At 46.6% G+C, this 24,636-nt stretch overlaps 1 protein-coding gene across 6 annotated transcripts in view; it reads left to right on the top strand.

Annotated features, from left to right (window-relative positions):
• The window catches only part of TRIO (trio Rho guanine nucleotide exchange factor), a 1,129,982-nt gene that overhangs the window by 714,196 nt on the left and 391,150 nt on the right, over positions 1–24,636 (top strand). For all 6 annotated transcript variants that reach the window (XM_040353401.1, XM_040353397.1, XM_040353396.1 and 3 more), the window contains one exon: positions 18,122–18,312. In XM_040353401.1, coding sequence (XP_040209335.1) covers positions 18,122–18,312 — 191 coding nt within the window. The remainder of the gene's footprint in view (positions 1–18,121; positions 18,313–24,636) is intronic.

The raw sequence follows: 24,636 nt of genomic DNA, 5'->3' as shown, positions 1-24,636 counted from the left end.
ATAAATCATTATTTAACCCTCAGGTTCACAATAATGAACACGTTGAAGTCTTTAATAAATTGGTACTTAGAGACCTGGAGAAATTGAAAATAAAAAAAGTTCCTGATCCCAAAAGTATACATAAAGGAATAAAGGAATTAGAGGAAAACAAACAGGTTATAATTAGACCTGCGGACAAAGGAGGAGCTATAGTGGTACTTTCTAAAGAATATTATTATGAAGAATTGGAAAATCAACTGCAAGATTCGAGTACTTATATTAAACTTAGAGGAAACCCTACGAATGAATACAAGGAAGAACTAATTGATCTGGTAAGAAGAGGAAGGGATAAAGGAGTACTTTATAAAAGAGAATTTAAGTACTTAGTCCCTGATAACTGCAGGGTGCCTATTATATATACAATTCTGAAGATTCATAAGGACCCGCTCAGACCTCCAGGTAGACCCATTATTAACGGAATTCAGTCCATAAATGCAAGACTAGGACAATATGTAGATAAGTTCATTCAACCGTTGGTCCCACAAACAAGGGCTTACCTAAGGGACAGGAAACACCTGATCCAGATTTTGGACACTGTAAAAGTTGAAACATCGGAGAACTATCTACTAGCAACTGCTGATGTGTCCTCGCTCTATACTGTTATCAACCACATAGAAGCAATTCAGGCATCAAAATGGGCTCTAAACAAATTTGGGTCACTTGTGTCTAAACAAAATAGATTTGTGTTGAGATGTTTGGCATTTGGCCTACAACATAACTATTTTTGGCACAGACAGAAGTATTACCGACAACTTAATGGCATTGGCATGGGTGCGAAGTACGCACCTAGTGTTGCCAATGTCTTTATGGCCGAGTGGGAGGAAATTGCTATTTATGAGAACCTGCCAGACCAATTGGTTCTGTATAAAAGATTCATCGATGATTGTATTCTTATATGGAAGGGAGATGTTGAATCCTTAGTCCAATTCTTTGAGAAATTGAATCTTAACCAGAAAAATATTGTACTCACTTATACTATCAATGATAAAAAGATACAATTTCTGGATTTAGAAATTACACTTGAAGCTCATAAGATCACTACGAAAACCTTTTTCAAACCGGTAGAGCGGAATAGCTATATACCGGTGGATAGCTGCCACCATGATCCATGGCTCATTAACATACCGAAAGGTCAGCTAGTGAGAATTCGCAGGAACTGTACCGACCCACAGACATATTTGGAGCAAGCCAATTGGATTGGCGAGAAATTTACTAAAAAAGGATATGATAGTAGCTTTATACAGATGCAAATCCAAAACGTGTTAGACATTCCCATAGAGACATTAATTGAAGACAGGATAAAAAATAAAACTATGGACGACCAATTACCAATTATTTTGAATTATAACGTCCAACATAGACAATTGGAATCCATCTTCAAACGGCATTGGGGTCTATATTGCAAGCTGACCAACAGCTACAGTGTATACTTCCAAGTATGCCAAGGGTAATTTATAGACGTGCTCCCTCCTTGAGGGATTTGGTGGCGAAAAATGTACCTGATCCCCCTACTAAATCGAATACTTTAACCTTTTTTCAAGGCAAGGGATTTTTTCCTTGTAAAAGGTGTTTTGCCTGCAAGAAGACCAATTTTAATGGCCAAAGGTGCTCCAGCTTCATGTCCAATGTTACACAAAAGGAATACCAAATAAAAGATTTAATAACATGTAGGACGGAGGGAGTTGTTTATGCTCTACAATGCTCGTGTTCTCTGCAGTACATTGGCCGTACTAAAAGACCTCTATGGAAGCGTCTCAGAGAACACGTTCAAAATATTGAAAAGGGCTTTCCTAATCATAATGTGTCACGCCATTTCGCTTTGTGTCACAATATGAACCCCAAAGATCTCAAATTTTGGGCAATCGCTAAATATAATCCACACTGGAGAGGTAGCCATATGGTGCGGACACTAAGCCAGTCTGAATCAAGATGGATACATGAAATGAGGTCGTTGTCGCCCAATGGGTTAAATATAGAATTTGACCTCAATTGTTTCATCTCTGATTATTGATTAAGCATGTGAATAATGTAACGTTTTATGATAATGCCTCTATAAGTGTTTGGTTTTACATATACTTGCATATTTCTTCCTCTCTGTATTTTTTAAAAATATATTTTTTAAAATATTTTTAACAATTTTAGATTTTAAATGTATTTTAGATCATTTATGCAATTTCTATACATCTCAATATTGGCTTTAATTTATTTTAATGTGAGCTATATTTAGAATTTCTAACTGTATATGTGCTATGTAATTTTTGGGCTTGTGTCTATTTGCATATTGTCTCATATTGTATTGCTATAAGCTGTGATATTCTTTATGGCCACTGGAGGCTGCTATGCTTTTTGTTGCATATCCCCAGTAGATGTTTGTTTTAAAACAAATGCTAATCGCCAAAGTTTTAATAAGTTTTTAATTGTTTCTTGTATTAAAATTGCCAACATGCACTAGGTATTTTGTACAGTGCATGTTTTAATCCTTTCATGCCAGCTATGATGTAGATGTGTAATCACTCCCTCGCTACCAGTCCCGTCTCTGCCTGATTGCCTCGCTGACTATAAATAACATCAGCTGAGAGCGGACGGGCAGTGACCCATGACTAAGTCAAGTGACAATTGACGTAACGCGTGGGGGAGTAGTTACGAGCGGGACGGATAGTGGATCCGAATGAGGAGAGGAATCATCAGCTGAGTGGCTCTATGAAGGATCGGTGCACTGTGGATTTATGCATTGTTTGAACGGCGGTATCGTGAGTGTGCTACTGTCAGAGATCATTGTCTCTGTTAGTCCTGGTGCCTTACCATCTGCGCTATGAGTTGTCTCTTTCTTTCTTTTTTTCCATGAGCGGTGTCTATGTGGAGGAGATCCCTTCCTGTGAAGCAGGAGTTTGTCTGTGATCACATCGTATTTCCTATCACTACACTGAATTGGGTGTTGTTCTTAATTGAACCACTGGTGCACATTTCAAGCACATTTGGACACTTATTGTGGATTTGTTCATTTATTGTTTTTTTCTGTTACATATACTCAGATCTTTAATCACTTATAAGCACGGTTGGCATTATTTAAGTTAGTAATCAGCGCAATTATTATATATTTTTACGCTAGTTGCAAAGTCCTCGCAAAAGGTCAAAAAGCGAAGCAGATCTCCTTTGGTGGTTTTAGATCCTTTTTTAGAAAAATCTGAAGAGAAGGGTGAGGATGAGGTGTAACACCTACAGAGGACAGGAATGAGGAGTCAGATGGATCAGGGATATTGGAGGAACCCTTTTCTGCTTCCCAGATGCTAAGGTCGCAGGTTCAATGTTATGCTGAAACAGTGCGTACTGCATTTAGGTTGCCCTCTTCGGAGTTAACGGAATCACCGGTCTCCTCCCTGGGCTCATTAAAATCCCTGCAGGGTGCATGCTCTTTTCCGGTTCATCCATTACAAAAAAAAAAATCCATGCAGACTGGCTACATCCAGATAAGCGTTTCTCACCTCCGAATAAAGTTTGACATTCTTTATTCTAAGGGGGAAAAGTTTTCCATGAAGTGGAGTCTGCCTTCTGTAGATGCAGCCATTTCTTGTGTAAATAAGAACCTGACTTGTCCAGTGGATAACGTACAGGTGTTCAAAGATCCATCCGGAAAAAAGCTGGAATCTTTACTGAAATCTTCCTTCCTTCTGGCTGGGTCAGTTGCCCAACCTTCTGTAGCAGCAGTAGGCATGTGCAACGTTCTCAAGGACCAGGTAAAACAGGGGCTGAAGGAACTGCCTCCAGAACAAGTCAAATTGGGGGAGAATTTTCCTAAAGCCTTATGTTTTACAATAGATGCTATGAGAGATTCAATTCAGCAAGCATCTTGTCTCACACTCCAGCTGGTGCATATGTGCAGAATTATTTGGCTAAAGCATTGGTCAGCAGAGGCACCATACAACAAGCTTTTGGCTAGTTTCCCCTTCCATGGCGAACGCCTCTTTGGGGAAGATTTGGAAAAATATATCCAAAAGATATTGAGTGGAAAGACCACTCTATTACCAGAGAAGAAGAAAAACAAGCAACCTTGTTTTAAACGTTCTCTCTCCCCAGCTCCTGGTAAGTCTACCTCCAGCCAGTGGTGACAGCATTTTCAGCCAGCCACAAAAGCTAAAGAAGACCAGGCCCAATAGAACAGGAAGCAGTGGGGTTCAAAGGCTAATAAGCAGAACCCCAAAGCCTCTTCATGAAGAGGCACCCCCACTCGGCCAAGTGGGGGGACCGCTTCGTCAGTTTTAAGCGGCATGGCAGACAGAAATCCAGGACGAATGGGTAGTATCCCTAGGGTAAAGCTGGAATTTCGAGAGATCCCATCTTCTCAGTTCTGAAGCTCAAGGCTCTCCAAGGAGCCATTAAAAAGAGTGTCCTAAAAGGGATTGGATCACTTGCTATCTCAAGGGGTGATCACAGAAGTACCCCTAAAAAGAGCATGGTTCAGGTTTTTATTCAAACCTCTTTGTGATCCCAAAAGATCCCAGAGACGTCAGACCCATTTTGGATCTAAGATCTCTAAATCAGTTCCTAAAGATTTGCCATTTCCGAATGAAAACTATTTGATCAGTGGTTGCCACCCTGCAAGGTGTCAATAGACATCAAATACAAATACTTTCATGTACCTATCCACCCTGCTCACCAAAACTTCTTAAGGTTTGCGGTAGAACATCGCCACCTCGGGTATTTAAAAAAGGTGCTAGCCCCTCTGTTGGCAAATCTGAGGGCACAGGGCATAGCGATAACAGCCTATCTAGACGATCTACTCGTGATAGATCAGTAAGAGGCAGGATTAGATCACGCTGTGCTCACCACAATAAGATACCTGGAGCATTTAGCATGGATTGTTAACTTATAAAAATCCTCTCTACGAGACCAAAGAAGGTTAGAGTATCTGTGCATTATCGTAGACACAGCCCAAAGCTGGGTATTCCTACCAGAGTCAAAGATTAAGTCGCTAAGGGACCTGATCCACAAGGTCAAGGCAAAGAAAAGACCGTCTATTTGCCTTTGCATGAGGCTATTGGGGAAGATGGTAGCCTCCTTCGAGGCTGTCCCTTATGCCCAGTTTCATTTGAAACTACTTCAAGGCAGTATTTTAGCCGCCTGGAACAGGAAGATCCAAGCTCTGGATTTACCCATACGCCTGTCTTCACAGGTGCACCAAAGCTTCAGTTGGTGTTTAAAGACCAAAAACTTGCAGAAAGGAAGATCCTTTCTCCCAGACACCTGGAAGGTGGTGTCTAGGGATGCCAGCCTAATGGGCTGGGGAGCAGTGTTGGAAGAAACTTCAGCCCAGGGAACCTGGGCCAAAACTGAAAGGAGCCTGCCCATCAACATACTGGAAATACGGGCAGTATGTTTAGCCCTCAGAACCTGGACACACAGGTTACAGGGCCACCCAGTTTGGATTCAATCAGACAATGCTACTGCAGTAGCTTACATCAGTCACCTGGGAGGCACCCACAGTCGGGCGCTCAGAAGAAGGTGAATTGGATTTTGACATGGGCAGAAGAACATGTTCCTTGTCTCTCTGCAATCTTAATTCCAGTGGTAGAAAACTGGCAAGCGGACTATCTGAGTCGCCAGCAGTTGTCACCAGTAGAGTGGTCTCTCCACCCCAAGATCTTTCAAGCCATATGCCAGAGATGGGTGACCCCGGATGTAGACCTGCTAGATTCCAGGTTCAACAGGAAGTTGGACAACTTTGTGTCCAGGATGAGAGATCCTCTGGCCTACAGATCGGATGTTCTAATACTTCTGTGGAATCAGTTCTCACTGATCTATGTGTTTCCTCCAATCGCTCTCTTACAAGGGCTAATTTTCAGGATCAAGAAGGAAAGAATTCCTGTAATCTTAGTGGCCCCAAATTGGCCCAAAAGTCCCTGGTATGCCAAAATCATAAAGATGGTCGGAGGAAAACCTTGGAAGCTTCCGCTTCATCACGACCTGCTGTCGCAAGTTCCAGTGTTCCATCCTTCCTTGCAAAAGCTAAATTTGACGGTTTGGCTGCTGAGACCCACATTCTGAAAAAGCGAGGGATCTCAGGTCCACTGCTTTCTACACTTATTAATGCCAGAAAGCCAACCACTGGCATCTCATTCCCTAGTTTGGGCTTTCATTCAGGGGGTACTGCAGATCAATCTACCAGTCAAGTCTGCCTTGTGCCCATGGGATCTGAATTTAGTATTGTCAGTGTTGCAGAAGCAACCTTTTGAACCTGTTCGCCAGATTCCGCTGATTCTTTTAAGCAGGAAATCAGGAAATTGGCCTTTTTGATTGCTATCTCTTCGGCTATAAGAGTATCTGAATCAGCAGCTCTTTCTTACAAAGAGCCCTATTTCTACTAAGTGTCAATGGAGTCCATATCTCCCGGTACTTCCGATCCCACAATGCATGGCTTCTAAAAAGATATCAACATGTATATACAAATATAACTAGCTCCAGTGGGGATTCAGGCTATCGTATTCCATGATAGTGTGACCCCGCTACACAGATATAGTGCATGCAGGGTTATGAGTTTAGTAACACTTTAACTGCTTTCTCAGGCAGCACTGCTAGGGAATGACAGCTCTGAACTAAGAAGTGACATCATACATGCTCCTGGTTCATTCACTGGAAGAAGAATTGCCAAATGTATGTTTTCTTTGCCAGTGACACTCTCCATGCCGGGAAGGGAGGGTTGGGGCAGCAGTCTGTTCCTGTGCCTTTGGAAGTGATTGAGTGATTTTAAAGCTGTCAGAATTACTTTCACAAGAAAACCGTCAGTTGGATTGTAATATAGACACAGATTCGCTGCTGTTGCAGCCACCAGGAGTGTATGTAAAAGTGGCCACTGCCACAGCATAAGCTTTCATTGGCAATGAACGTTTTTTTTTTTAAGGGTGGCTATGAAAGGCAGCGCTTTTTCCTTGCCATGTACCTACATAGCAGAAGTCTGTCCTTTGTGGTATGTCTGCAGGACTACTAAGAGCAGGTGCATAACCGGAGTGTATACGTTTATATGTGGTTACATTTTGACAAGACCTTGTTCTTTTCAGGTGTTCTTTTTTTTTTTTAACTAACAATGTTTTTTCACAGAGCAGCCCGGATCGTCCTCTTTGGGTCCCTCGCTGGTGCATCTGACCCCTCCCCCCTGCCGAGTGCCTCCACAGCAAGCAGCTTGCTGTGGGGGCACCCAAGCAAAGCCACTGCTCTGTGTGTCCATTCAAACACAAAGCCATGGTTTGGCCCACCCCCTCTCTCCTCTCATTGACTCGCTGACTTTGATAGCAGCGGGAGCCAATGGCGCCGTCAGTAAGGAGGGAGGAGAGTCCTGGGCAGCTGAGACACTGCTGCCACGAAGCTGGATTGAGATGGGCTCAGATACATTTTCTTTATCTTAATGCATAGTATGCATTAAGATAAGTGTAAAGGCTGGCCGAAGGGGAAGAGTCTGCTGAGTACATAATCCTCCTCCCCTGTTGGGTCTGGTGTTGTTGTCCTTTCAGGGTTGACGTCACTTCCGGCTTCCCTACAGAGCGACGGTCGGCTGCAGCAATGGTGGCGGTATCCCGGGGTCACGCTGGCAGCTCAGGAGGGGTTGTTTTCCCATTTCTTCCCTACAGAGCGGCGGACGGCCGCAGCAATGGTGGCGGTACCTCTCCTGGTGCACATGCCGGGCATTATTGGAGGGGATTCCGCCGCGCATTTATCTTCTTTGCCTGGGCTCATGCTGGCTTCTGAGAGGGGAGCCACCTGCCCGCTCCTCCGTCCATTTGCTCGTTGTAATTGCATGCGGGCAGCTGTGAGCAGCTTTGCAGGGCTGCCCGCTCCTCCTCCCTGTCTGTTTCCGGGCACACACTGGGGGGTTGGCTGTACTCCTCCGGGCGCACACTGGTGCACATGGGGGGGGGGCATCCATCCTGTCCGCCGTCCGCTCACGCTGGTGTCTTGGGGGGGTTGTCCTCCACTCATCCCAGGGTCATGTTGGCAGCATGAGGGGGGAGGCTGTCCACCCTTCATCTCCCGGGGTCACGCTGGCAGCTCAGGAGGGGTTGTCTTCCCATTACTTCAGGGATCACGCTGGCAGCATGGGGGGGGGGTCTGTCCTCCCACGGGTTACGCTGGTAGTTTCCCTTGGAATACTGCAAGTTGTCTGTGTATCCTGTCTGCGTTTTCAGTCTCTGCATTTCAGCCCCTGCGTTAATGTCATGTGTTTCTGCCCCAGCGTTTGTCATGCATTTCTGTCATACATTTTGTCATGCGCTCTGGACCAGCATTTCTGTCATGTGCTCTGGACCAGCATTTCTGTCATGTGCTCTGGACCAGCATTTCTGTCATGTGCTCTGGACCAGTATTTCTGTCATGTGCTCTGGACCAGCATTTCTGTCATGTGCTCTGGACCAGCATTTCTGTCATGTGCTCTGGACCAGCATTTCTGTCATGTGCTCTGGACCAGCATTTCTGTCATGTGCTCTGGACCAGCATTTCTGTCATGCATTTTTATTTATTTTTTGTAATGCGTTTCTGGCCCAGCAGTTTGTAATGCGTTTCTGGCCCAGCATTTTGTAATGCGTTTCTGACCCAGCATTTTTTGTAATGTGTTTCTGGCCCAGCATTTTTTGTAATGTGTTTCTGGCACAGCTTTTTTTTTTGTAATGCGTTTTTGGCCCAGCATTTTTTGTAATGCGTTTCTGACCCTGCATTTTTTGTAATGCGTTTCTGGCCCAGCATTTTGTGTAATGTGCTTCTGGCCCAGCATTTTGTGTAATGTGCTTCTGGCCCAGCATTTTTTGTAATGCGTTTCTGGCCCAGCATTTCAGTCCCACGTTTCTGCCCGTTTGCTTCTGCCTCAGCATTTCAGTCGCGCGTTTCAGCTCCTCCAGGGTTACCTTAGGTTTCTGTGCTGCCTCTCTAATGCCCTCCTTGTCCTGTCCATGAGTTTTGGTGTGCGGCCGTCTCTTGGCAGGTTTGCTGTTGTGCCATGTTTTTTTTTTCCATTTGGTTATGATATATTTGATGGTGCTCCTAGGGATCTTCAAAGATATGGATATTTTTTTTTCTCAAATAACTTTTTATTGAAAATAGTTGCATACAACATACAAGAGCATATGATATAGCAGGAGGAACGATAAAATATAATAAAAATAAAAAGGTAGGGCACAGATCTACGCATATTACAAGTCTTCAAGTAATTACATATATGGTTTGTCGTTGTGCTCCTTAAAGAGTCACTAAAGGAAAAATTTTTATTGGTTTAAAATATAGTCTTCACACATATGTGAACGAAAAACGTCATAATTATTGTTTAAAATCTTGCTGTACCTGTTTAAAAGGACATTCATTGTATCTTCCGTCCGTCCTGAGTTTTCTTTCTCCTGACATGCTGGTTTTGCGGTGCGCGTTCTTGTTCTAAACATCACCGCCTAATGGGAACTACAGTTCCCATTAGGCTTAGCGGTTCGCGCATGTGCAGAAGCGATTTTTTAGTTTCCAAGTGTGGATGAGAACGAGCAAAGTTCTCATGCACACTTTAGCAGCACTCCGCCCAAACCACCCCCAGTATACACCCCTTCCCGCCCCTCTGCCTATACACATCATGTTCTCCTCTCTCCTCCCACACATATTCCCGCCCCTCTGCCTATACACATTCGATTCTCCTCTCTCCTCCCACACATATTCCCGCCTCCTCCAGCCCACTAACCTTCCTCCAAGTTTACAGAATGGTGTCTGTGTTACATGCAGGTGATCCAGCTCTTTTATGTGCTGCATAACAATACCAGTCTGCCTGGCTGTCATTACCCACAAACAATACCAGTCTGCCTGTCATTACCCACAAACAATACCAGTCTGCCTGTCATTACCCACAAACAATACCAGTCTGCCTGTCATTACCCACAAACAATACCAGTCTGCCTGGCTGTCATTACCCACAAACAATACCAGTCTGCCTGGCTGTCATTACCCACAAACAATACCAGTCTGCCTGGCTGTCATTACCCACAAACAATACCAGTCTGCCTGGCTGTCATTACCAACAATACCAGTCTGCCTGGCTGTCACTGCGAACAATACCAATCTGCCTGGCTGTCATTACCAAAAATACCAGTCTGCCTGGCTGTCACTACGAACAATACCAATCTGCCTGGCTGTCATTACCAACAATACCAGTCTGCCTGGCTGTCACTACTAACAATACCAGTCTGCCTGGCTGTCATTACCAAAAATACCAGTCTGCCTGGCTGTCACTGCTAACAATACCAGTCTGCCTGGCTGTCATTACCAACAATACCAGTCTGCCTGGCTGTCACTGCGAACAATACCAATCTGCCTGGCTGTCATTACCAAAAATACCAGTCTGCCTGGCTGTCACTACGAACAATACCAATCTGCCTGGCTGTCATTACCAACAATACCAGTCTGCCTGGCTGTCACTACTAACAATACCAGTCTGCCTGGCTGTCATTACCAACAATACCAGTCTGCCTGGCTGTCACTGCTAACAATACCAGTCTGCCTGGCTGTCATTACCAACAATACCAGTCTGCCTGGCTGTCACTACGAACAATACCAATCTGCCTGGCTGTCATTACCAACAATACCAGTCTGCCTGGCTGTCACTGCTAACAATACCAGTCTGCCTGGCTGTCATTACCAAAAATACCAGTCTGCCTGGCTGTCACTGCGAACAATACCAATCTGCCTGGCTGTCATTACCAAAAATACCAGTCTGCCTGGCTGTCACTACGAACAATACCAATCTGCCTGGCTGTCATTACCAACAATACCAGTCTGCCTGGCTGTCACTACTAACAATACCAGTCTGCCTGGCTGTCATTACCAACAATACCAGTCTGCCTGGCTGTCACTGCTAACAATACCAGTCTGCCTGGCTGTCATTACCAACAATACCAGTCTGCCTGGCTGTCACTACGAACAATACCAATCTGCCTGGCTGTCATTACCAACAATACCAGTCTGCCTGGCTGTCACTGCTAACAATACCAGTCTGCCTGGCTGTCATTACCAACAATACCAGTCTGCCTGGCTGTCACTGCGAACAATACCAATCTGCCTGGCTGTCATTACCAACAATACCAGTCTGCCTGGCTGTCACTACTAACAATACCAGTCTGCCTGGCTGTCATTACCAAAAATACCAGTCTGCCTGGCTGTCACTGCTAACAATACCAGTCTGCCTGGCTGTCATTACCAACAATACCAGTCTGCCTGGCTGTCACTGCGAACAATACCAATCTGCCTGGCTGTCATTACCAAAAATACCAGTCTGCCTGGCTGTCACTACTAACAATACCAATCTGCCTGGCTGTCACTACCAAGTCCGCAGTCCCTGTCCTCCACCTCCTGTACCATGTCCGCTGTCTCTGTCCTCCACCTCCTGTACCATGTCCGCAGTCCCTGTCCTCCACCTCCTGTATCATGTCCGCTGTCTCTGTCCTCCACCTCCTGTATCAAGTCCGCTGTCTCTGTCCTCCACCTCCTGTATCATGTCCGCAGTCTCTGTCCTCCACCTCCTGTACCAAGTCCGCTGTCTCTGTCCTCCACCTCCTGTACCATGTCCGCAGTCCCTGTCCTCCACCTCCTGTATCATGTCCGCTGTCTCTGTCCTCCACCTCCTGTACCAAGTCCGCTGTCTCTGTCCTCCACCTCCTGTACCATGTCCGCAGTCCCTGTCCTCCACCTCCTGTATCATGTCCGCTGTCTCTGTCCTCCACCTCCTGTACCACGTCCGCTGTCTCTGTCCTCCACCTCCTGTACCATGTCCGCTGTCTCTGTCCTCCACCTCCTGTATCATGTCCGCTGTCCCTGTCCTCCACCTCCTGTATCATGTCCGCTGTCCCTGTCCTCCACCTCCTGTATCATGTCCGCTGTCTCTGTCCTCCACCTCCTGTATCATGTCCGCTGTCCCTGTCCTCCACCTCCTGTATCATGTCCGCTGTCTCTGTCCTCCACCTCCTGTACCATGTCCGCTGTCCCTGTCCTCCACCTCCTGTACCATGTCCGCTGTCCCTGTCCTCCACCTCCTGTACCATGTCCGCTGTCTCTGTCCTCCACCTCCTGTACCTTGTCCGCTGTCTCTGTCCTCCACCTCCTGTATCATGTCCGCTGTCCCTGTCCTCCACCTCCTGTACCACGTCCACAGTCCCTGTCCTCCACCTCCTGTATCAAGTCCGCTGTCTCTGTCCTCCACCTCCTGTATCATGTCCGCTGTCCCTGTCCTCCACCTCCTGTATCATGTCCGCTGTCTCTGTCCTCCACCTCCTGTATCATGTCCGCTGTCTCTGTCCTCCACCTCCTGTACCATGTCCGCTGTCCCTGTCCTCCACCTCCTGTACCATGTCCGCTGTCTCTGTCCTCCACCTCCTGTACCATGTCCGCTGTCTCTGTCCTCCACCTCCTGTATCATGTCCGCTGTCTCTGTCCTCCACCTCCTGTACCATGTCCGCTGTCCCTGTCCTCCACCTCCTGTACCATGTCCGCTGTCTCTGTCCTCCACCTCCTGTATCATGTCCGCTGTCCCTGTCCTCCACCTCCTGTACCATGTCCGCTGTCCCTGTCCTCCACCTCCTGTACCATGTCCGCTGTCTCTGTCCTCCACCTCCTGTATCATGTCCGCTGTCCCTGTCCTCCACCTCCTGTATCATGTCCGCTGTCTCTGTCCTCCACCTCCTGTATCATGTCCGCTGTCTCTGTCCTCCACCTCCTGTATCAAGTCCGCTGTCTCTGTCCTCCACCTCCTGTATCATGTCCGCTGTCCCTGTCCTCCACCTCCTGTATCAAGTCCGCTGTCTCTGTCCTCCACCTCCTGTATCATGTCCGCAGTCCCTGTCCTCCACCTCCTGTATCATGTCCGCTGTCTCTGTCCTCCACCTCCTGTATCATGTCCGCTGTCCCTGTCCTCCACCTCCTGTATCATGTCCGCTGTCTCTGTCCTCCACCTCCTGTATCAAGTCCGCTGTCTCTGTCCTCCACCTCCTGTATCAAGTCCGCTGTCTCTGGATGTAGGTCAGACTGATAAGAGCGAAAGGGATTTGATGGATGGATGTATATAGGACAGTCTGATCCGTTCATCAAATCCCTTTCGCTGTTATCAGACTGTCCTAATATCCATCCATCCATTCATCAAATCCCTTTCACACGTATTAAACTGTCCTCTATTTATCCATCCATTCATCAAATCCCTTTTGCTCTTATTGGTCTGAACTACATCCATCCATTCATCAAATCCCTTTCGTACGTATCAGTCTCCTCTATCCATCCATCCATTCATCAAATTCCTCTCACAGCTCAGTCTGACCTACATCCACACGTGCGATAGAGATTTGATGAACGGATGGATGGACGTAGGTCAGACTGAATTGAGAGAGTGATTTGATGAATGGATAGATGTAGGTCAGACTGATAAAAGCGAAAGGGATTTGATGAATGGATGGATATAGGACAGTCTTATGCGTGCGAAAGAGATTTGATGAATGGATGGATGGATATAGGACAGTTTATTACATGTGAAAGGGATTTGATGAATGGATGGATGAATGTAGAACAAACTCATAACAGCCAAAGTTATTTGATGAATGGATGGATAAATAGAGGAGAGTTTAATACGCGCTAAAGGGATTTGATGAATGGATGGATGTAGGTCAGAAAGATTAGAGCTAAAGGGATTTGATGAATGGATGGATGGATAGAGGACAGTCTGATACGTGCAAAAGTGATTTGATGCACGGATCAGACTGTCCTATATCCATCCATCCATTCATCAAATCACTTTCGCACATGTGGATGTAGGTCATATTGAGGTGAGAGAGGGATGGGATGAATGGATGGATGGATCTAGGTCATATTGAGGTGAGAGAGGGATGGGATGAACGGATGGATGGATGGATCTAGGTCATATTGAGGTGAGAGAGGGATGGGATGAACGGATGGATGGATGGATCTAGGTCATATTGAGGTGAGAGAGGGATGGGATGAACGGATGGATGGATGGATCTAGGTCATATTGAGGTGAGAGAGGGATGGGATGAATGGATGGATGGATGGATCTAGGTCATATTGAGGTGAGAGAGGGATGGGATGAACGGATGGATGGATCTAGGTCATATTGAGGTGAGAGAGGGATGGGATGAACGGATGGATGGATGGATGGATGTAGGTCATATTGAGGTGAGAGAGGGATGGGATGAACGGATGGATGGATGGATGTAGGTCATATTGAGGTGAGAGAGGGATGGGATGAACGGATGGATGGATGGATGTAGGTCATATTGAGGTGAGAGAGGGATGGGATGAACGGATGGATGGATGGTCATATTGAGGTGAGAGAGGGATGGGATGAACGGATGGATGGATGGAGGTCATATTGAGGTGAGAGAGGGATGGGATGAACGGATGGATGGATGGATCTAGGTCATATTGAGGTGAGAGAGGGATGGGATGAACGGATGGATGGATGGATCTAGGTCATATTGAGGTGAGAGAGGGATGGGATGAACGGATGGATGGATCTAGGTCATATTGAGGTGAGAGAGGGATGGGATGAACGGATGGATGGATGGATCTAGGTCATATTGAGGTGAGAGAGGGATGGGATGAACGGATGGATGGATGGATCTAGGTCATATTGAGGTGAGAGAGGGATGGGATGAATGGATGGATGGATGGATCTAGGTCATATTGAGGTGAGAGAGGGATGGGATGAACGGATGGATGGAGGTCATATTGAGGTGAGAGAGGGATGGGATGAACGGATGGATGGATGGATCTAGGTCATATTGAGGTGAGAGAGGGATGGGATGAACGGATGGATGGATGGAGGTCATATTGAGGTGAGAGAGGGATGGGATGAACGGATGGATGGATGGATCTAGGTCATATTGAGGTGAGAGAGGGATGGGATGAACGGATGGATGGATGGATCTAGGTCATATTGAGGTGAGAGAGGGATGGGATGAACGGATGGATGGATCTAGGTCATATTGAGGTGAGAGAGGGATGGGATGAACGGATGGATGGATGGATCTAGGTCATATTGAGGTGAGAGAGGGATGGGATGAACGGATGGATGGATGGATCTAGGTCATATTGAGGTGAGAGAGGGATGGGATGAATGGATGGATGGATGGATCTAGGTCATATTGAGGTGAGAGAGGGATGGGATGAATGGATGGATGGATGGATCTAGGTCATATTGAGGTGAGAGAGGGATGGGATGAACGGATGAACGGATGGATGGAGGTCATATTGAGGTGAGAGAGGGATGGGATGAACAGATGGATGGATGGAGGTCATATTGAGGTGAGAGAGGGATGGGATGAACGGATGGATGGATGGATCTAGGTCATATTGAGGTGAGAGAGGGATGGGATGAACGGATGGATGGATCTAGGTCATATTGAGGTGAGAGAGGGATGGGATGAACGGATGGATGGATCTAGGTCATATTGAGGTGAGAGAGGGATGGGATGGGATTAGGAGGCACATACATTATTGCATAGGGAGAAAAACCAGCAACATAAATTTGGTAATAAGTTTTATATTGCAATGATATTGTATCTGATGATGAAACAGAGTGAAAGATTTCCCATTTTTTTTTGGCTTTTCTGCAACGTTTGTCCTCCCTCAGCAGCTGCTTGGAAAGTCAGTGTCTTTAGTGAAGTTTTCCTCTTAGCAAAGGGGGCGGGATCCAGGCAGGGCAGAGCCTGAAACGAATCTTTCAGATAGTGAGGAGGTGCTGGAGTGTTAGACACACCCACGATCTCACAGCTCCTTTCAATCTACACAGACGTGCACAGCGTTCTCACGCAGACCTGTAGTCTAAGCAGAGGGAACGAGCACGTTACTGACCACACTGAGAACTCCTCGCTCAGTGATCATTTTCTTATCTACACAACCAGGAAGTGGAGAGAAATGACAAGACAGAACTCAGAATTCAGAGGAAAAACGAACAAGCAGGAAATGAAAACTGCACTGCAATGAGGTAAAGGAAGCTATATAGCTGATAAAATTTTTTCCTTTAGTGACCCTTTAACAGTAACTAGCACGTATCTGAGGATGAAAATGCTATATCATGGTAACATACACTAGCACATGGCAACTATAAAACATGGAGGGAGTCACAGAGGTACTCACAATAGAAAGGAGAAAAAAGGGAGGGAAAAAGAGAGAGGGGGTAGTCATCGTGGCAGCTCATTTACCTGGTCATGGTGGGTCCTCCCGAAGGCACCATTGTTTCCAGACAATGTCGTGGGTTTCCAGCTTGTCCCGTATCCTGGCAGTCATTCTCTCCATCAGCTCCACATCCTTGATTCTGGCATGCAAAGCCTCAGGGGTAGGGGGAGAGCGTTTTTTCCAGTTTAGAGCTATGAGACAGCGGGCTGCTGTGATATGGATATTTTTTGATATCCTAACTCTGACTTGTACTTCTCATCAACATTGTCCCTTACTTGTTTGGAGAGCTTCTTCATGGCAGTGTTTGGTGCCTCTTGCTTGAAGGGGTTGTAAAGGAAATTTTTTTTTTTTTTTTTCATAATAAGCATCCTTTACCTGCAGACATTCCTCTTTTCACTTCCTCAATGTTCATTTTTGCTCAGAAGTTGCTCTATTTCTTCTCTGTTTTATTCACTTCATGCTTGTCTGATTTTACTGACCACCGTGAAGGGAGGCTTTACTGCGGTGGTCAGTAACATGCTCACCCCCTCCTGGGAACTACATCTGTGTGGCAGGATGCTCTCTACGTGTTAGAGGCTTCAAGGAGGTGTGAATTACTGGGCGTGCCGCAATTCATACTGGGAAATGTAGTTCTTACATGAACGAGCGATGCACACCAGGAAGTGAATGAGAGAACAGAAACTAGAACGCCGGAGGTGATATAGATGAAGGAATTTAATAGGTATTTACTTGTTATTTAACATAATCATTACACTATTCTGTCTACCTTGCAGACATTAATTTTAGGCAAAACATTTTTTTCCTTTACAACTCCTTTAGTGTTGCAGCCTCTGGGGCCTTTCAAAGGTATGGTATGTATATATAATGACAGATCATGTGACACTTAGATTGCACACAGGTGGACATCATTTTACTAATTGTGTGACTTATGAAGGTGATTGGTTGCACCAGAGCTTTTTATGGTCTTCATAACAAAGGGGGTGAATACATACGCACATGCCAATTATACGTTTTTTTATTTCTGAAAAATAGGTGTATGTACAGTCTATGTTTTTCTAATGTTACCTTACCAACTTAGACTATTGTGTTCCGATCCATCACATATAATTCAGATTAAAAAAAAACATTAAACTAAAGGCTGTAAGGTAACAAAATAGATAAAAAGCCAAGGCAGTGAATATTTTTTGCAAAGCACTGTAACTTTCATCTTCAATAGATTGTTCATTTAGTGTGTGCTGAGCGATCAGATAACAGCCTATGTGTATAGAGATGTAGTATTTAAAACAGGAGAAGTATGTCCTGGATTTTGTAAAGCTCACCATACAATATGTACAATCTCCTTTAGAACTGCCATCAACTACATAATAAATGATGTGGGGTGTGTGCTAATGGGGTCAGCTGGTCAACTCCTTCCTGTGTCATGACCTATAGTCTGTCCAGGAAGTAAGGCAAAAGTAATTGAGAATTATTTTTATTCAGCTAGGACGACAGTGAGGTGAGTGTATAGAATAGATGGTTTTGTTATTTCTGCAAAAGAAGTACAGTATATTAATGCTATATTGGTACAGAATTATTGGTTGGTATAGGATCAAATATTTATTTTACTCACTGAACTGCAACTCCATTTTTAACATTTGTATCATGTGTTTTTTCTGGGTTTTTGGTTGATATTCTGTCTCTATCATTTAAAATACACCAATGATAAAAATGATAGGTCCTTCATTTATTTGTAAGTGGACCAACTTACAAAATCTGCAGGGGATCAAATAATTATTTCCCCCACTGTACATAGTAAATAACAAACATAAGTGCATATGTGGAAACTGTTGTAGCTGTCACTAAGCATTCCTGATGATTTTTTGATTTATAACCTCTAAATCTTATTTTATATTTCCAGGATTTGATGAGAACATTGAATCTCAGGGAGAGTTGATTTTACAAGAATCCTTCCAAGTGTGGGATCCTAAAACCTTAATACGGAAAGGCCGTGAAAGACATTTGTTTCTTTTTGAAATGTCTCTTGTCTTCAGTAAAGAAGTGAAAGATTCCAGTGGAAGAAGCAAGTATATTTACAAGATGAAATTATATGTAAGTACCAGTTATATTTTGTTATAAAGACACTCTCAAGGACTCTTGAGAGAAGTAATAATGTAAATTATATTTTCCTTATTCCCCTTGTATGCTCAATGTGCTGAAGGGGATGCATTCATTTTTTAAAACATTCCTTGGCCTTTCCTCTCTGACATATAAGTATCTCTGACAAATACGTTTGTAGTCAAGCGTCTTCACCAAGGAATACGACACCCTAACTACCCAGTCCTGAGGTGTGCCTTTAGCCTTGCTGGTCAGTATGCCTATAAGTGGGCATACCCTGAAAGTGATAGTGAAGAAATAACTGATGAAAAATGATAAAATGAAAAAAGGGGGAACGGGTGGGTGGGTACCCAGAAACCCCACCGACGCCGGAGATGCGAGGGGAGGCGGGATAAATAGCCCTCCGACTCCTCCTACAAACCCAGGCTAGCCTGCAGCCAGCCTTTACACTTGTAGTCAGAGTCTTCACAAGGAATACGACACCCTAACTACCCAGGCCTGAGGTGTGCCTTTAGCCTTGCTGGTCAGTATGCCTATAAGTGGGCAAAAAGACCCGGAAGTAGGTGTGATAAGAAAGTAGAAGGGCATGGACCATCTGTCTGTCCCCCCCGGACAGTCACAAAGAATGGCTCCGATAAGCATCCGTTATGACAGCAGTAACCAGCGTCCTAAAAACCGATGATTAGCAGGAACCCCCATCCGTTGTCACTTGCGAAACTGCCCAGAAACCAAACGACTGTCCCGTGACTGATAGACTAAGCCTTCCTCCAGCAGGCAGACCTGGGAACAACTGCTAGTGGCAAGAGGATACGCGGGGGAATGGAACAAGGGCTGACCTGAGGATCCCTGTGAAATAATGCAAAGGTTTAAACACCATCCAATAGGACGCAAGACCAGTCCTTGTCAAACACCTACAACCCCTGGCCTAACTGTCCATACCTGTCCATACCTGGTAAGGGGATGTGAGAGGGAGAGATGCCAAAAAATGGACAAACTGACAGGAGGGAAGGGGTATGAGAGTCGGATACCTGAAAGATGAGTTGCTGATGTTGACGGATGAGGCCAACCCGCTGTCGCGATATGCAACGATACACAGACCGAACCAGACATGGCATGACACAACCTACCCGAGTGTCTGTGACCCCCCCTAGGAACAGGCTGGGAATTGGACAAAGAAGCCTGGACTGACACACCTGCTCCGACGATCCGGCAACCTATGAATAAAAGAACCACAACTCCATGGCCAAGAACCCTGATAAATTATCCTTGCAGGAAAGGCCAGAACATGCTCCATGCTGATATGTGGAGTAGCTGGGATGGAAATGGGCACAAACTGCTGTGACTGGAAAAGGAAACCCCTAGTTGACTTACCGCTCTGCTGAGTCAAGTATGGACCAACCCCTGAGCGACGGAGTACTATCATGCTCTGAACCCCCACGTGGAGTAGCCGGGATGTACCAGAATGTGTTGCCCCCAAAACGTGCGGCACGCCCAACCCTAGGAAACAGGAAGAAAAGACAACAGACAACCAAAGATGAGACACCCCCCCTCTGTACCTGCCTGGGCCAAAGACGTGAGCAGAAATGACCAGACCTCAGCGCGTGAATGAACCTGACGACAGATCCCACCCAAGTGTATGTGGTAGGTGTATGAAGTACGTGACGTGACTACAGTGACGCTAGTATATGCCTCCCCATTGCCTGGGCTCTGCTCTCCTGATTGGCCGCAGGTATCACATGACCTTTGAGGGACGGCGTCCGGACACTGCTTCCTTCTTCCTCCTCTGCGATACAGTGAAGATCCCGCCCCTCCATGCTCTGATCGACGCGGCGGCTTCATTGGCTCGGTGTGGCTGCGTTTGATCCAGGCTCCCCCCGCTGCTCTACGCCGCAGCTGTGAGGAGGGCCCCGCTTCTGTGGGCCTCGCTCCAGCATCCGGGTGACTTGGAAAAAACGCCTCCCTGCATCAGAGCCATTTCACCGACTGCTCCTGGTGTGGACAACATCCCTCCACTGCCTGTACCATCTCCCTGCATGGAGGTATGAGAGTCGCTACTGAGGTACTGTACCATCTCCCCACACTATAGTGTGCCCACTGTTTGGAAGCAATTTCTGCCATCTCCCCATAGTGATCTTTTTGGTTTCAACTTTACCATCTCTATACCACTTCTGTGTATGCACTGTGGACTGCCATCAGATTTTAATCATTTTTAACTTTGCTATTATTGCTGCTATTTTTTCAGTTCATGTTCAGTTTTTCGTGTTTCAACATTCACAGACTATAAAGTGATATCTACAAAACCACTGTGCGCTGTATCTTTTGTTTTCTTGTATGAAGTACGTGAGCCCGAGTAACCTGCCGCGCAGAGACAGGTAATTAAAAACAAAACACTCAGGGCCGATGTACCCACAGACCGTGGTGGGTAGATATAGGCGTAAGGATGAACGTGCACGTATGACATATGGTATACAGGCGAGATGATTGTGGTCAACAATCATTAAAAAACGAAAACCTCAGCCCGTATGGATCTGTAGACATGACAGATCCTGAGATGCGCACCCTGGCTGACTATACCTGGAATGCCAGAACCTAAAGGAAAGGTATGACGAGACAAAGAAAACAAAAGAAGCTACAAGGCTATACGTGTGCGCCGTGACAGTATAGCACCAACAGCTACGACCGAAACATGCTGGAGTAGAACACACTACGACAGAAAACACAATCCCCACTGTGCCTACCCAAGTATGAAGACATGCAGTGACGGGGAGACCCCAGCATGTGAATGAACCGGACGACCCCTCCCCCCGGTGAATAACGAGTGAGCGCAAGTGACCTGCTGCGCAACCGAAACACTGAGGACCCGTGTACCCACAGACCGTGGTGGGTAATCCTGCAGGTGAAATGAAACGCAATGCATAGTAAGACGTGACGTGACAGGCGAGAAGATTGAGGTCAACAAACATCTTGAAAATGATGACCTCAGCACAAATGGATCTGTAGACATGACAGATCCCGAGCCAACTGGACCAGGAAGCAAAACCTATGAAATATGATGAGACATGGAAACGACCGAAGATGAACCGGCTACCGGTATGAGCTGAACCTGCGTGACACCGACGTACTGACAGAAACACGCCATGACAGAAACACGCCATGACAGAAACACGCCATGACAGAAACATGCCATGATAGAAACACGCCAAGACTGAGCAGTGATAGCAAAAACGCGCTACAACAGAAACGTGACGCTATGACAGAGACGTGACGCTATGACAGAGACGTGACGCTATGACAGAGACGTGACGCTATGACAGAGACGTTACGCTATGACAGAGACGTGACGCTATGACAGAGACGTGATACTGGCATGACCGTTACGACAAAAGACACGCTGCTGACAGAACCGCTCTGACAGAAACATACCACTGACAGAACCACTATGACAGAAGCATACTACTGACAGAACCGCTATGACGGAAACATACCACTGACAGAACCGCTACTACTGACAGAACCGCTATGACAGAAACATACCACTGACAGAAACATACCACTGACAGAAACATGCCACTGACAGAACCGCTATGACAGAAACATACTACTGACAGAAGCATGCCACTGACAGAACCGCTATGACAGAAACATACCACTGACAGGAACGCTATGACAGAAACATACTACTGACAGAACCGCTATGACAGAAACATACTACTGACAGAAACGCTATTACAGAAACATACTACTGACAGAACCGCTATGACAGAAACATACTGACAGAAATGCTATGCCATGAACAACGTGAGGCAAGAACATGCAAAGACACCCCCCAACCGGCCCCCTCCCCTTAACCGTGACCCCCCAATGAGCCTGACTATCATGCAAGACTCTGCCCCCCCCCCCCCCCCGGGCCATGCCAGGGCACATCTGGCCCAAACATGTGCTCCCTGGAATTCCTTGGGAACCTGGTGACAGGATGAACCTGGACCAGAGGTGTCCCCTTACTCCATGCCCCAGGAAGGATGAACAGCTGAGAGACGCCGGCGATAGCATAGGGGGAGAAAGTGGATGTGCGCCCCCCCCCAAGCACCGGGCGGCCTCCTCCATGCTAGAAGGAGCCCTGGCAGCGTAAGCCTGGGAGGAAAAGGTGCCCCCCCCTTGACGCCAGGGGGGCGCACCGGCAGAAGCTCCCCTCAACCTGCCGGCTGCGCACCGGAGAGACGTGGAGAGTGGGAAAACCCTTCCCCCCCATGTGGATGCACGGATGAGTGGCGGTCGGCCCTCCCTGCAAGGAGCAGGGATCAGCCGATGCATACCTGTGGAGTCCTGCACCACGTGGACGTCACCGTGCGTGCACTCTCCCAGTGTATGCCTGTGTGGAGAAGCGGGCGGCCCCAATGGAACTGGTAAGTGCCTGGCTGAACAGTTTCCCCCCCCCCCCACCAGGGTGTCCCCTTACTCCATGCCCCAGGAAGGATAACAAATGAGAGGGCAGACCCCCCCTGCCTGGCAGAACAAGGCATCCGGTGCGTCTCCCCCGCCATGCCAGCACCCTGGGAACCAGAGGTGACCATCACCAGCATCAGACGCCCGGCCGAGCGTGCTGCCACTCTGAGCTCCGGGAGAACGGGCGGGGGGGGGGGGGCTTTAGCCGACGCAGGACCTGGCCCTAGCAGTGGCTAACAGGATGGGTGGATTGGACAGACGGATGTCCCCCCTCCCCCGGTGCGACCACCGGGAGAAAGCGGGCGGCCTCCTCCGCTAGCAGGAGCAATGGCAGTGCGGGTGGATGTGCGCCCCCTCCCCCGGCTCGAGCACCAGGAGAAGTGGGTGGCCTCCTCAAACTAGATTGAGCTCTGGCAACGTGGGTGGGCAGATAGATGGACGGCCCCCCTCCCCCGGTATGATCAAGCACTGGATCCCTGACGTGTCACCCCCGGGCGAATGAGCGGGCGAACCCCCCCCCCAGTTCAGCGTGACAGGGGGCGGGCAGTTGGCAGCATGGGGAGAAGAGTGCGGCCCCCCCACCTCACGATGCCCAGCGTGAGGACCGAGGGAAGCGACCGGGCTGCCCCTCCCTTTTATAGCACTGATCGCTATAAAAATGCCAATGGTCCCAAAAATGTGTGAAATGTCCGCCATAATGTCGCAGTACCGGAAACAAAATCGCTGATCGCCGCCATTACTAGTAAAAAAAATATATTAATAAAAATGCCATAAAACTATGCCCTATTTTGTAGACGCTACAACTTTTGCGCAAACCAATCAATAAACGCTTATTGCGATTTTTTTACGAAAAATATGTCGAAGAAACATATTGGCCTAAACTGAGGAAAAAAAATCATTTTTTATATATTTCTGGGGATATTTATTACAGCAAAAAGTAAAAGATATTCATTTTTTTTTTTTTTTTAATTGACGCTCCATTTTTGTTTATAGCGCAAAAAATAAAAACCACAGAGGTGATAAAATACCACCAAAAGAAAGCTCTATTTGTGGGAAAAAAAGGACACCAATTTTGTTTGGGCGCTACGCCGCACGACCGTGCAATTGTCAGTTAAAGCGACGCAGTGCCGAATCGCAAAAAGGGGCCCGGTCATTGAGCAGCAATATGGTCCGGGGCTGAAGTGGTTAAATTTCCCACTCTCCATCAGTTTTTTTCTGGACAAGGAGTTAACACTGAGCAAATAAGTTTTGACGTCATCTGCTCAGTTGAGTTTCATGTGTATGGCCCATGCTCTCTTCCTAGCCTTTTAGCACCAACGAAGCATGTCCCCACTGCAGCTCCCACTTTGCAAAGAGCCATGTGAAACTCAGATCTTTGTTCCATTTCTGTTGCCTGTGTACAGTGACTGTGGTCACCTCCAGCCATTTGACCTTTACTTTCTGGCTAGGTTTATCAGTACCTGGGACCTTGTCTTATACCATGAGCTTAGTTGCTTTACCACCCCTCGATCACATCATATTCCATGGCAGTGTGTTCCAGGGATGTTTACTCTGCGCTGGCCCCTTGATTGCAGTGATTATTTCTGACTCTGATTCTGGGTCATCTCTGTTTCTCCCTGAAGAGACTATCCTGGAAAAATCAGACTATTATCAACCCAGATTTAAGAGACACTGTTTCACTTCATATTGATGCTGTACATACTACCCTACTTCTAGAAGATCAGCCTGTTGTTTCCAGTTTGGGGTTTTTCATCGCTCCTTAAGCTCCAAAAACCTCCTTGTTATAACCACTTTTTGAGCTATTCCTATATGTGAAGTGGCAGAACACTTGTGTGGGTCCTGGGTATTGTCTGAGCATTTACTGGATTTATTTCT

The sequence above is a fragment of the Rana temporaria genome, chromosome 5 (assembly GCF_905171775.1).
Source record: "Rana temporaria chromosome 5, aRanTem1.1, whole genome shotgun sequence".
Taxonomy (NCBI): Eukaryota; Metazoa; Chordata; class Amphibia; order Anura; family Ranidae; genus Rana; species Rana temporaria.
This window is presented reverse-complemented; position numbering and strand designations above follow the sequence as displayed.